A 13,104-nucleotide genomic window follows, 5' to 3' on the forward strand; every position below is an offset into this window, starting at 1 on the left:
TCCAGGCTCTACACCTTATAAAATATTCTGGCATTGTGACACAAAATTTAACAGCAGCCAACAACTGACCTTCTACATGAGTGGCTGTCATTTCTGTCCACTACACACTGTTGTTTTATCTGATGGTTACAGGGAATTCTAATACCTCAAAATGAAATAAGAGGATATGAGAAGCAAACCCTGGAAGAGAGTGAAAATGAGCAAGGGATATTTCACAAACTTGGGGGGAGCTGTAATACCTAACAGCAATAAAGAAGCAAAATGCTATCCACAGTAGAAAGGGGAAAAGGCTGGAAATAGCGGGGTTGGGCAGGAGAAAATGGCTGTGGCACCTCTCACCACGTCCTCTTTCCCTGTGTGGAGGAAAAAAACAAACACAGCAGGAGACCAAAACCGTAACCTGAACCTGACCTCCCTCTCACACAAAACCTCTGGGCTGAACTTTGGTCATTGCGTCACTGACACAACGCAGCCTTGAAGCCCAGCCAACTACGCTGTGATTTTTTTTTTCACATGTGCTCAAGATGGTAGAGGCCACCTAAGAATATGGTCTTTCAGAAGAAAAAAACATGTCAATTTAATTGTCAGTTGGCTGGACAGCTTGCTTTTCTGTTGAGGTTGGTTTGTGGGTTTATTTGAATATTACTGCACAGAAAAGATGTGGGTGTGATATAGCATTTAACTGGAACGTTAAGTGCCAAGGACTTATTTTTGTCTGTATCTGTTAGAAATGGCAATCAACAGAGTAGTTAAAAACACTGGAGATCATAAGGTGATCAATTATTAAAAATATAAATGTCATCATCAGTTTAACATGGCACAAGAATCATCCACATAAAGACGTACTTAAAATCTTAATAAATGTCCTTGTACACAAGACATGTGATTCATGGTTTACAGAGTGATAAGCACTGAAAGGGTCAAATACCTCACCTAATACCACTCAGCAAGTCAAGATCAGGTTGAGCTCAGCCTCAGGATTCTGCTTTTCCATGTTGATCTTTCCTACAATTGCATGTTACTCCAAGCGCACAATGTCCTATAAATACCAAGCATTTGTTTCCACAAAATGGTCTATTTTTGTGCTGCATAGAAAAAAACCCAGTGTGTTCAAAAGTGAGCATTCTAGCACTCACCTGCAAGCTAAGTGCAATTGCTGAGGCAGGACACAAATGGACAGCCAACAGAGAATTTATCATTATCACTGATAATGGTAACTGCCAAAAATTCCAGTCCACACCTCCACAGATAAATTGACTGTCCCTGTGGAAGGGGACTGAATAGAAAAGCTCACATGGAGCCTTCCAAATCTGCCAGTTGCCACCCAATGCAGCAGCATTTGAGACTGTCGGAGTCCTTGGCAGTTCACTCCAATACAGACAGGTTCACAGGCCATTAAAGACCCTTCCTCTCCACTCGGGATGATGCTCCCTCATCCTAAGCATCTTCACCTGTGTTCCCAACACTGGCACAGGACAGACTTATCAGTGCGAACATGAAACAGCTAAAGACTGCAATGATTTGTAGGTTCAGGTGAAACTTGAACATCCTTCTCCGGGGAGAGGAAGCAATGATGCCATCAAATGAAGCAATTTGCATCCTGTGCACCAAACTTATCTAGGGAGGGTGGGAAATAGGATTGGGAAGATAAATCCAAGACACCAATCTTTGTTTACAGTATCAGTATTTCATCCTCTGCTGGGCCATCCCAGGCCCACAACACTTGTATTTATGATTCATGTACAGTGTTTATGGTTCCCATGAGGGTGGTGAGACACTGGAACAGGTTGCCCAGAGAAGTTGTGGATGCCCCATCCCTGACAATGTTTAAGGCCAGGTTAGACGATGTCCTGAGCAACCTGATCTAGTGGGTGGCATCCCTGCCCACAGGGGTATTTCCAAGGATTAGATGATCTTTGAGGTCCCTTCCAATGCAAACCAATGTGTAAGAACACTATAAGGCCACATATCTCTTACTAAACTTTAATGCCTTTAATCAAGGAGACACAATGGTTTACCTTGTTTTAAAATGAAATCTTTTAACTTGGCAGGCTGCAGCCCCTGCAGTCGTATTTGATTAAGTATTATCATTCAGCTGTTTTTTAGAATCCTAACCAGCTAGGCCTACACCTACCATGGTACTTACATGCTGCAGAACCCACTCAAGTAATTTAACTCAAGGTGTACATAGAGCCTGCAAATTTCTGTGACCAGAGCCTAACTTTGTTTACCAAATCTCAGCACTAACAGGTTAATTTCTGACTTAAAAAACAAGGATTTTCTTGGCATGATCTGCTACGCACAGTCACGCCAATTAGAAAGAAGGTAATAGGACTGTTACCACAGATATATGAATTAAATAAAACATTACATGTAATGCCCTGGCAGAATAAATGCTGTACCCTTTTTTTACATTAGCCTGAAACAACCACATGCAGGCTCCACCAGGAACCAAGCCAGAAGATTATCCATCCTTTTTGCCACACGTGGATTCTCTGATGATCAGTATCTGGAACTCCACGTGCTCGTCGGTTCATCTGCGGTTAAAGACAACGAATTCAGGCACAATCACACTCACAGGCGACCGCGAGGGGATGCGTGCGGGACAGCGCCTGCCGCGCAGCCCGACCTCGACCCAACACCGCAACGGGAGAGGCAGTGCTCGAGAGCTGAGATCTGATAAGTCTGCCCAAACGGCTTAGCCGTACCAAGCAGTCAGCGATAAAAAAATAAGTTGTTCGTGCAGTCGCTGCACATCCGTGGCACCGCACTCGCGCTACTCTGCTCGGTTTCACACCGCTTAAATACCAGTCAAGCAACAAGTTGCTCCTGAGCCTTCTCGCCCTTCCTACGGCAGTGCGGGAGGAAACAGGCAGCACCGGGGGGGGAACTTATCACCGCGGCTTCCCCGGACACAGCACAGCCCCAGCACTGGCCGTGCCCCTGCCCGGGCAGACTCCATCGGCTCCGGGGGAGCGTCCGCTCCCACCGCTTCCTCTCCTCTCCTCCCCTCTCCTCCCCTCCCCTCATCCCGCGGCGCAGAACCGCGGCCACCTCACGCCCCTCACCTCCGCCGCCCTCCTCCTCCTCCTCCTCCTCCTCCTCCTCCTCCTCCTCCTCCTCCTGCCGCTCGTTCCTCCTCTCCCGGCCCGGACTACGCTGCCCGTGGTGCCCGGCGGCGCCGCGGCTGCGCGGCCGCCCGGGGGCGGGGGCGGAAGCGTTGCCGGGCCCAGCCCGCCGCGGCCGGGCCGGGCCGAGGCGCCGCCGCCATGCCCCGGGACAACATGGCCTCCCTGATCCAGCGGGTGGCGCGGCAGGCGGGCCTCACCTTCCGCAGCCCGGCGGGCCCGGCCTTCGGCGAGAACCTGCACCGCCTGCAGCAGTTGCTGGACGAGGTGCGCGCCGAGGACTTGCACCTGGCGCCGCGGGGGCCGTCGGCCGCGGCGGCGGCGGCGGGCGGGGGTCCGCCGTGGGCCGGCGTGGTGCCGCCCGTCAGCTACATGCACATCTGCGAGACGGAGAACTTCAGCATGGGCGTGTTCCTGCTGCGGAGCGGCGCCTGCATCCCGCTGCACGACCACCCGGGCATGAACGGCATGCTGAAGGTTCTGTACGGCACGCTGCGCATCGCCTGCATGGACACGCTGCCCGCCGGCGCCGCCGCCGCCCCGCCGCCCCCCGCCGCCGGCTCCGGGCCCTGCCTGCGCGCCCTGTTCCGCTCCCGCCAGCACTACACGCCCGCCTCGCCGCCCTGCCTGCTCTCGCCGCACACCGACAACCTCCACCAGATCGACGCCGTGGACGGGCCAGCCGCCTTCCTCGACATCCTGGCGCCGCCCTACGACCCCCAGCACGGCCGGGACTGCCACTACTACCGGCTGCTGGAGGGGCCGCCGGCGGGCGCCGAGCCGCCCGCGCTGCCGCGGGAGGTGTGGCTGGTGGAGACCCCGCAGGCCGCCGACTTCTGGTGCGGGGGCGAGCCCTACCCCGGGCCCCGCGTCTACCTCTGAGCCGCCGCCGGCGGCGGCCCGGGCCGGGCGGCGGCCGCTGGGACGATGCGCTCGCCCCGCCGGGAGAGGAGGGGAGGGGAGCGGAGCCCGCCCGGCCTCCCCCGCCCGGCCGCGCCCCAGGCCCCGCACAGCGGCACCGCGGGCACACGGAGCTCCGCGCCGGCCGGAGCTGCGCGGGTCACAGCCTTCCGCTGACCGCGGGCTGCATAGGTCGGGGGAAATAAAGCGCCAGAACGTGCTTATGTCCTTTGGGTCGATGTGGGAGAGCAGCGCGGTTAAACTTCTGCTCAGCTGAAGGGTCGGGGGAATAATCCGGCATCCTATGTAAATAGTTAGGGCCGCACGTTAGGGAGGGAATTAAGGCTCTGAAGGGAGAGTCAACGCAATAAGAATTGCCGGCTTCCCCCGAAGGGGCTCCCACCGCCAGAGCCAGCTGGCAGTGGTGGGCCAGGGTGCCCACCCAGCTTGGGCAAGGGGCTGGTCCAGCTGCAGCCTTTGGGGACTCGGTCTCCAGAGCGATTCTCAACAAGAGCTGTACCCTGGTAGCAAAAAACCAACCCAGAACAACTCCTGAGCCAGGACATGCTCCTACAGTAAACACCAGTGATCCCCAGGGCTGGAGTTGAGGGAATTCCCGCTCTGAAGGGATGCTGTCAAATTCAGAGTTACTTTTCAGCAGTTATTTAAAGCGTTGTGTACAAGATCTCACTATTTCAGCTGAGAATTACTGAGTGCATCTATGCATATTTCCTTCAGCAAGGAGAAGGAGACTTTCAGCTGCTAATTAACCTCACTTGGAACCTCTCATGCAGCGGAAGGTTGCAGAAACTGTGGGCATCATAAGAGAAAAAAACAACTCTCCACTGTTGTGGAAGCCACTCTAGAAACACAGTGTATTTGCAAACCCTACACATACAGCAGCACATACCCTAGGTACCGATAACATTGGACCTGATGTCTTCTCTTTAAAGCGTGGTCTTTGTTTTTATATGGACAAGAGAACGCTTCAGGCTTTTGAAGCCTTGCAGTTTCCGTCTTTATACTATTTATAAAGACTACTTTTTCATAAAGCTTTTAAATAAACGTAGAGTAGAAGAGACACCAGGAATTTCACCTCGCTATGATGGAAGTGGTCTGGAGATGCAGTTTGTCCATGGCAGGGAATGCAATCTTTCTAACATGGGAGAAACATTTTCTATGAGTGAAATACTCCGTCTGTACTGCAGGGACTGGTCTTGTGCCTGTTCATCATAACGCACACTTGGTACCACAAACCCAGGCCAGGGCAGCCTTGGCCATATTACTCATGATGTGGCAATTTGAGTAAGAAAACATGATTACCAACCTCCTAAGTGACGTACCAACCTGCTCCAGAAATCATTCCACAACTGGCTTTAATTTTTCTGTGTATTTATAAAAGCAGACTTGTTTTTCCTGTACAGTGGCTTGTATGTGAATTTTTAAATGATTCTGATACGGCATTGCTGCTTTTTTTGTCTTTTGTTGGGTTTTTTTTGGCCTGCAAAAGAATGAATGTAAAATACAGTCAGCATTATGCATGCATGGAATAATTCTTTTGCAAGGAAAAATTGGTAGAAATTATTTCAGGTGATTTCCATTTATTTTTGGAGCACTTTTTAAGTGTCTGATATTTCTGCAGCTGGCTTACCTGTTTTTCTTGGAATTCCCCTGCAGCTTAGCAGCAGTTAATGTTTAATGATTCTCAATCGAATGTAGTCATTAACTATAAGGCAATGCCTCCCTGTGTTACAGCCTGTTTCTACCTCTCTCTGATGCTAATAAAGACCATCATCTGTTTTCAGAAGTCCACAAAGAAGATAGCAGGGTGCGGGCCAACAGCTGTACTGGAAAACCAAACTGGGACAGAGAGCATTTTTTATCTCGTCTGCGCTATCCCCCCCTTAGGTCTTTCTGCTTGGTTTTTAATTTTTTTCCCTCCATGTGTAAAACGTAGTCAAGATGTTTAATGGGACAGGACTTTTAATCCATCTTTCCGAAGAGGACAGCATGGTCCCTTCCGCTGCGGAGTGCTGTTAGCAACTCCGGGAAAACTATTTCTTTTTGTTTTTTCTATTAAGGTGTTAGCATCAAAGTATTAAAAGCTGAGAAAAACAGCAAAGAAAACCTCAAATGCATTAAGAAAAAGCGCCTCTATGTAACTTCTTGCTTACTTAGTAATTGAAACTTACTTCATATGTTCTGGATATCTGTAAGCAAAAGGTTTAAGTCTGTAATGCCGTTCCTTCTCTCTGCAGTCTGGTTATTGTGTTTTCACAACAGCAAAATTACTGTTATTGCTGAATTATAGAATAAATACAGGATATCTCACCACTGAGCAGTCATTACTTTGCTTCACAAGTACAACAGCCTTGAACCAAGTACAGTACAGAGCACTAGTTTCTTTTGCCTCACAATCCAAACAGTGCAACTGGCCTTTCTTTGGGAGGTGAGATGTAGCACTGGGTTCTCAGCCCAAATCCTGCACCAGTGCCTTGCAGACAAATCCAGGCACATGCACTACTGCTGCTTTTGAAGCTGGCTCTTGCTGTAAGGCAAAGTCAGAGGTGTAGGACCGCTGGTACTGCTACGCAATATGAGGTGTTCCTGTGGCTGTACACTGGTCACCAGCAGTTTCTTAATTCAGCTCTTTTACAATTTCTGTGGTGTTTACCTTATTTTTTGCTTTTGACTGGGGTTTTGGTTTTGTAGCGTGGCTTCAGACAGTAGTTGGGAGTGTGCAAGTGGAGCCTTGGGTTGTGCGTCTAGGTAGCTGATACCAATTTTGTTCATGATGCTCTGGCTATGACCGAGCTGTGGTTATCCGAGGCTGTGGTGGTACATCCAGAAGCCCAGCAGGCTGAGAGCACTGGATCCCTGTCCTGCAGGCCAGCGGTGCTGACCGAGGAGGCTGCAGCTCCCATGTGACATCCCTCCAGCAGCAGGCCGTGGTCTCTTGGGGGCCAGGAGCGCATGGGATCAGGTGGTGAAGCTGCAACACAGGAGGCAAAAGCTTACTTGAGCTGCTGAGGTAGATGGGGGGGCAATGAGTGTGGCAGCTCTGGAGCTGGCGTTGTTCTGTGGCTTCTCCATCCCGCACAGGCTGGTCCATGACCAACTTTGGAAGTCTGCTTCCCATCTGATTCAGAATCAGGCATGTCGCTTCAGCTCCTGTTGACTGCCTCTCTCAAGCAAAGAGCAGCTGCCCCAAAAGCCAGCACCAGTTCCAGAATATGGGGAACAGGACATTTCAGACAGAAAAAGCAGGTGCCACTGGGCTTTGCACAGCAGGACCCGGCACTGGGGAAGCAGCCACTGGGAGCCGCCAGGCAGCGGCTTTGCCCCCGCGCCCTGAGGTGCTGGGCTGTGGCATTAGTGCCAAGGTCCATCCTGCTCAGCTCACTTCTGCAGTGCGGCCACATCGAGGATCCCTGCGGCAGAGGGCAAGCCCATTAGGGCCGGCACGGCCCTGCACCGACGGCAGGACCCGAGGGTGGGCCGAGGCTGGGATAACATCTTAAAAAACAATAATCAAAACAGGTTAAAACAAACAAACAAACAAACAAAATAGAAGCGCTATGTTTTGGCCAGATTGGTTCGGCAGAAGCAGTCCGGCTGTGCCGCGGGGGTGAGCGCTGCCACCCCGGGCCGCTGCGGAGCCCCCGGGCGCGGGCGCGGGCGCGGCACCGCCCGCACAGCCCCCGCGCCGCCGGGAGCCGCTTCCCCCGAGCGCGGCCGTCGGGGCGGCGGTACTCGCCGTTCCGGAGCCCACTCGCGGAGGCTGCCTGGGGCGGATCGTAACCGCGGAACAAAACAAGAGAGTGATTCAAAAAAAACCCACCCCGCTCCCTGGTTAATATTATCCCGTCTCTCGTCTCCGAGGGAAATCCCCGCGCCCGAGAGCGAGTGTTTGTACGCCGGCGCCGGGGCCGCTGTTTTTCCGCGCCGAGGCGGTGTGGGGCTCCCAGCGGACCCGGGCGGGGCTGCCCCGCAGCACCCCGCCGCCGGGACCCCCCGGGGCCCAGGGACGAGGAGGGGACACCCCCGCCCCTGGGTCGGGCCAAGCAACCTAAGGAAATAAAGATGTCGATTTAGCATAATTAAGAGATTTATTTGTCGTCTTTTATAAACGTTGTAAGCACCTACCCTATTGTCGAAAAGTTTATTTACAGAGTGGCCAGAAAGATAGCCCCCCCTCTCCTACCAGCCCCCGTTAGTGGTTGTGCATTATTCGTGTTACCTGCGGCGCACTGGGTCCCGGCCGACCACGGGCGCCGGTCCCAGCCCGAGTATTTACATCCTGTCCCAAGTCCTACTACAAACGGAACACTTTTAAGTCACCAAAAAGAAAAACAAAAACAAAACCCCAAACCAGTGCGTACAAAAATATAGTCTCTAAAAAAAAAAATCTCAATATTAATAGGCAGAAATGTACAGCCATACTAAAACCAGGGAGGGGAAAACTTTCCGGTCTCGGTGTCGCCGCTGTCGTCGGAGCGGATAGGTAAGGCACCCCCCCCCCCACATGCAGACAGGGGACCGGGCTCTACACCACACAAGGCACCAAGGACACCTCACCACGACGGCACTGCATGCATCCATCTTCCCGCCGCAGCCCCTATGTACACCCGCCGGCCCGGCCCGCTCTGGCCCGCCCCGGCCCGGGGGAGCCCCGCGGCGCCGCCAGGTGCTCGTCGCGCCCCGCCGGGCCCCGCTCCGCTCCGCTCCGCGCCCGCCACGCTCGGCGGCGGCTCCGCGCTGGGTCCTGCGCGCCCCGCGCCGTCAGGGCGTCCGCGTCCGCGCCGCGCAGGGGGCCAGGGCCGCGCCGCTCCCGCCGCCGGGCTGCGGGCACCCGCCGCCGCCTGCCGCTCCTTTCCGCTCCTTCTGGCGCAGGTGGATCTTGGTGTGCCGCTTCCTCTCGTCGGAGCGGGCGAACTTCCTGCCGCAGAAGTCGCAGGCAAAGGGCTTCTCGCCGGTGTGCGTGCGGATGTGGGTGGTGAGGTGGTCGCTGCGGCTGAAGTTCCGCATGCAGATGCGGCACTGGAAGGGCTTGTGGCCCGTGTGGATGCGGATGTGCCGGGTGAGCTCGTCGGAGCGGGAGAAGCGGCGGTCGCAGCCCTCGGCGGGGCAGGGGTAGGGCCGCTCGTGGACCGGCGTCTTGCTGGGCCGGTTGGGGTACTTGCGGGGCCGCAGGATGGGCCGCAGCGGCAGGTGGTGCGGGCTGTAGGCGCCGGCGGGCAGCCGGGCTCCCGCACCCTCGCCCCCGCCGCCGCCGCCGGGAGCGCTGCCGGGGGCGGCGCCCGCCGGGGGCGCCCCCATGGTGAAGTTGCGGATGGTGGAGAGCGGCGTGAGGGGAGGCGGGACGCGGAGCGAGTCGAGGGGGCAGGGGAAAGGTTTGCGGTCGGGGCCAGGGTGCAGCTCCCGCTGGCACTGGGGCGGCGGGAAGAAGCCGCCGTACTCAGGGATCATGGTGAAGAGCCCGCCGTCGGCCGCCGCCGCCTTCGGGGAGGGGTAGGAGGGCGGCGGGGGAAAAGGCAGCGCTCCGCCGCCGGCGGCGGGCAGGAAAGCCGAGGAGGGGTCTTGCGGGTACAGGTCACCGCAGCCCGAGTAGGGCGGAGGCGGCGGCGAGTAGAGATGCTCCAGGTCGGCCGGCTGGCCCTGTGCCATGGTACAGCCGAGGGCCCCGGCCAGCGGGTTGGGGGAGGCGGCGGAGGCGGCGGTGGCCGAGGAGGCGGCGGAGGCGGCGGAGGAGGCGGCGGAGGAGGTGGCGGAGGAGGGCGTGCTGACCCCCTGCAGGATCCCCGCGCTCACGATGTTGATGATACCCTCGGGGTAGCAACCGGCGCCCGGGTACTGCGGGTCGATGGAGAATTTGCCCATGTAGGTGAAGGTCTGGTTGCGGGAAGCCGGGGCGTTGGGCGCGAAGCCGCCGCCGTAGGGCAGGTCCAGGGCCCGCTTGTCGCCCATGTCCACGTTGATCATGCCGTCTGGGGGAGCAAGGAGCAGGTCAGCCCTCCGCAACGCCACCCGGCACCGGTCCCGGCCGCCGCCCGCGCGGGGCTGCGGCGCGCACATGTTGCGCTCCGGCTGCCGGAGGGCTCCGCGCCGACTGCAACTTTTCCCCCAGAGCCGGGCGCGGAGACAGAGCTGCCGCGAGGGGCGGGGGGAACCCCAGCCGGCCGCCAGGGGAGCCCCGCGGAGGGTCCTGGCACCCCGTCCCAGTCCGCCCCCGCCCGCCACTCCGGGTCCCCTCCGCCCTCCGCGGGCGGCCCGTCCCGCACCTGCGCGGGCTCCGCTTACCTCCTGCCACACCGCTCATCTGGTCAAACGGCCCTGCCAGGTCGGCATTGGGGAAGATCGCCACCGAAGTTGGCAGCGCGGCCGAAATGTCATCCGCGGGGTAAATGCCCTCGGGGAGCTGGTGCACGAATCCGCCGAGGGTCACCGGGATCTTGTCCACCGCCTTGGCGGTCATCATGGGGGCAGCGGGGCGGCCGCGGGAGCGGCGCTCCCGGCCGGCGGTGGGCGCTCGGGGCGGGAAGGGGAGGGCGAGGAGGGGGCGCTTCCCCCTGCCTCCCACTACCGGCGCGGGGGGACGGCGGGGAGCCGGCGCGGCATGTGCGGGCGGGCGGCCGCCCCGTCGCGGCGGTGCGGTGGCCGCGGTGCCCCGGGAGCGCCGCGCTCCCGCCGCAGCTCGCGCTGGAGCACAAGTCTGGCGGTAACTATTTATGGGAGCCCCCTGAATGCCCGGGACGTCACTGCCCATATAAGGACTGAGGAACGGGGCCCGGCGGTCACGTGGGCTCGGGCATGCGGGACCCGCCGCCCCGCGCCTGCCCCGGCCCCCCCGCCCCGCACACCCCCCGCGCCCTGCGGGGGCGGCCCCGACCCGCCCCGGCCCCGTGCGGCCCCCGCCGCCGCCCGCCGCGCCGCACAGGGGGGTATTCCGGTGGCGGGGCCCTTGTCCTAAAAAGGCGAGGATCCGGCCCCGCCCCCCTGCCCTTTTTAGGGAACCCGTTCCGGAAAATTTTAAAAACACTCGGAAAAGCAGAGGAGGTCCCGGGGCCGCCCCGCCGGACCCCGCTCACTTTCTCAGCAGCCCGTAACCGCAAGCCGGTGTCGAGTCAGAAAACAGCCGCATTCACGGAATACAGCTTCTCCTTTCTTAAAGAAAAAAATAATATTAAAAAAATATTTTTTGTTTTCTGAATTACGGGTGGAAAGAGCCGCCGAGCAGAGCGACTCGGCGGCGCTGCTTTTTTTGGAAAGTGTCTGATCTATATATACCGTCGCGAAAACGGAACCGCCCGCTCCGCCGTCGGTGGGTTGTTGTTGTACCGACGGGCACAACCGGGGACGGGACGGAGGAGGCTGCACTGCCCCCCCTGCCGCCCCCACCACGCCCCCGTCCCATCTTGTCCCCGCCGCTCCCACCCTGCTCGGATCAACCTTTTGCTTCCACAGCTTTCATCCTCAGTAACATTTCCATTCCCACTTCTGCTTTCTTTCTCCGTGATCTCCTCCATAACGAGGGTATCAAACCAAAGAGTGCTTAAATTCTTTTTTTTTTCCTCCAAAGTACTAAAAATAACCTCCCTTGTGCCTCCCTTCCCAGGAGAAGCCAATCTTTCATACGCTGTTCCCAAGCTTAGAGCTTGCAGCCCCTACATCTTCTTGCTGATGAGGGTGTCAGATGTAATTATTTTTGAAAGCTGTATCCCATGTCACTAATCTCATTTACTTGGGGATATTTCATCTTGTGGCTGTTTAGTCCTGCATTTAGGAAAGCAACTCACATATGGTCTGTAGCGTTTGAGGCCCCTTTTCAATGTTCTGCAGTAAAAATCCAACCCATTTGGATTTTTATCCAAATAATCCACATAACAACCCAAAGAGCAGCAAGATGTGGCAACATATGAAAGATGCTATGAGAGTGTGCACTCTTGTTCGAAAGCAACAAGCAGAGAATACATAGGAAGGATAAAACCTCTTTGCTTTCATTTTTAACTGCAGATACCAATATTTAGAGGTCTAGTGCATTCCAGGGCTCGGGCATCCCTAAGGAACGTGCACTTACCTCTGCCTTCAGTCCCAAGTGCTGTCACAGTGTCTCCCAGGCCCCGTTTTATCCATGCCACACACCTCACACCCCAGCTGAGAAAGGCTCTTTCAGTTCCTCCAATTCTGTTTCACTGCCTTTGGTGATGCTCCAGGTTCACTACTTGTCCAGGCACTGCAGAGCCCAGGCTAGACAGGAGCGTCTCTGGAAAAGTGAAAGTTTTAGGGACATTAGTTGTACTTTCTAAGGAATAGTAGGCGTAAACATAGATATTTGCCTTTGTGGGTGATCAGAGAAGTGTGCACAGTAACTAGTAAATATATAACAGTGTTTTTTAACATAGATTTTTATTATCAGTCCTTTCTAGCACTTAATATATAGCCAATACAGTTTGACATATGAGATTTAGTTGAAAGAAAGCTTTCAGCAGGATTCTAGATATTTTTGTTTGAAAGACCCATCTCAATTTAAAAATTAAATTGTGACAGAGAGACAGGTTCTGGGAAATTTGACTGAGAAGCAGGAGCAATTGTATTGTACCTTTCCATTACAGCTAAGCTGTAATTGGTCTAATCGCTACTATAAAAGAACAAAATATTGGAATCTGTTGTGCAGTGGGGTGAATTACTTTACATGAATTTGAGAAACAGTGCAGTATCCTCCTTACTGCAAAACATTGCTGATGTATCAGTTTTATGGATATTCTACCTAATTTTCCTGTATTGTTTCAAAATAGCACATGCCCACTGATGACACTAACTCATAATGCACACAGGAGAAAGAAGAACCAAGGTTCCACACCCCACCTCAATCTCACCACAAATCAATTCCACCTTTGAACTAACTTGGCTAATTTAATGTTCTTCTACTATGGAGAAGGATTTAATGAAAGACTGACGCAAATAAAATCCACTGTACCTCCTGGCTGACTTCACCTGAGGAATACTACTATGGTTAGGTTTGTTGGTTAATTTTAAAAGTCTTCTTAAGCATGGAGTAAATTATGTCTGATTTCCA

At 55.3% G+C, this 13,104-nt stretch overlaps 3 protein-coding genes across 4 annotated transcripts in view; 1 reads left to right on the plus strand and 2 right to left on the minus strand.

The window, feature by feature from the left end:
• Positions 1 to 3,022, minus strand: part of LOC127476996 (uncharacterized) — a 64,875-nt gene extending 61,853 nt beyond the window's left edge. The window contains exon 1 of one of the 2 annotated variants that reach the window (XR_007906807.1): positions 2,403 to 3,022. The gene's annotated coding sequence lies outside the window, so the exon portion shown is untranslated. Of the gene's footprint in view, positions 1 to 933 lie in introns of both variants that reach the window. The other variant, XR_007906806.1, reaches the window with a different exon arrangement.
• A 205-nt stretch (positions 3,023 to 3,227) lies between these two features.
• Positions 3,228 to 6,362, plus strand: ADO (2-aminoethanethiol dioxygenase). Its single transcript, XM_051800648.1, has one exon. The coding sequence runs from the start codon at positions 3,270 to 3,272 to the stop codon at positions 4,008 to 4,010; it is 741 nt and encodes a 246-aa protein (XP_051656608.1). The 5' UTR covers positions 3,228 to 3,269; the 3' UTR covers positions 4,011 to 6,362.
• A 1,760-nt stretch (positions 6,363 to 8,122) lies between these two features.
• Positions 8,123 to 10,852, minus strand: EGR2 (early growth response 2). The gene is made up of 2 exons (XM_051800621.1): positions 10,329 to 10,852; positions 8,123 to 10,015 (listed from the first exon to the last, which is right to left on the minus strand). The coding sequence occupies exons 1-2, from the start codon at positions 10,792 to 10,794 to the stop codon at positions 8,811 to 8,813; spliced, it is 1,671 nt and encodes a 556-aa protein (XP_051656581.1). The 5' UTR covers positions 10,795 to 10,852; the 3' UTR covers positions 8,123 to 8,810.
• Positions 10,853 to 13,104: the final 2,252 nt, after the last annotated feature.

Source organism: Manacus candei, unplaced genomic scaffold (genome assembly GCF_025592945.1).
Source record: "Manacus candei isolate 608988 ecotype Guabito, Panama unplaced genomic scaffold, ASM2559294v1 h1tg000050l, whole genome shotgun sequence".
NCBI classification, from domain to species: domain Eukaryota; kingdom Metazoa; phylum Chordata; class Aves; order Passeriformes; family Pipridae; genus Manacus; species Manacus candei.

Bases quoted from the DNA above. Each gene is read 5' to 3' on its own strand.
- EGR2 (XM_051800621.1), bottom strand. From the start codon at position 10,794: ATGGGCAGTGACGTCCCGGGCATTCAGGGGGCTCCCATAAATAGTTAC. The intron at 10,016-10,328 runs GTAAGCGGAGCC...TTGCTCCCCCAG, and splicing joins GATGAGCGGTGTGGCAGGAG to ACGGCATGATCAACGTGGAC.
- ADO (XM_051800648.1), top strand. From the start codon at position 3,270: ATGCCCCGGGACAACATGGCCTCCCTGATCCAGCGGGTGGCGCGGCAG.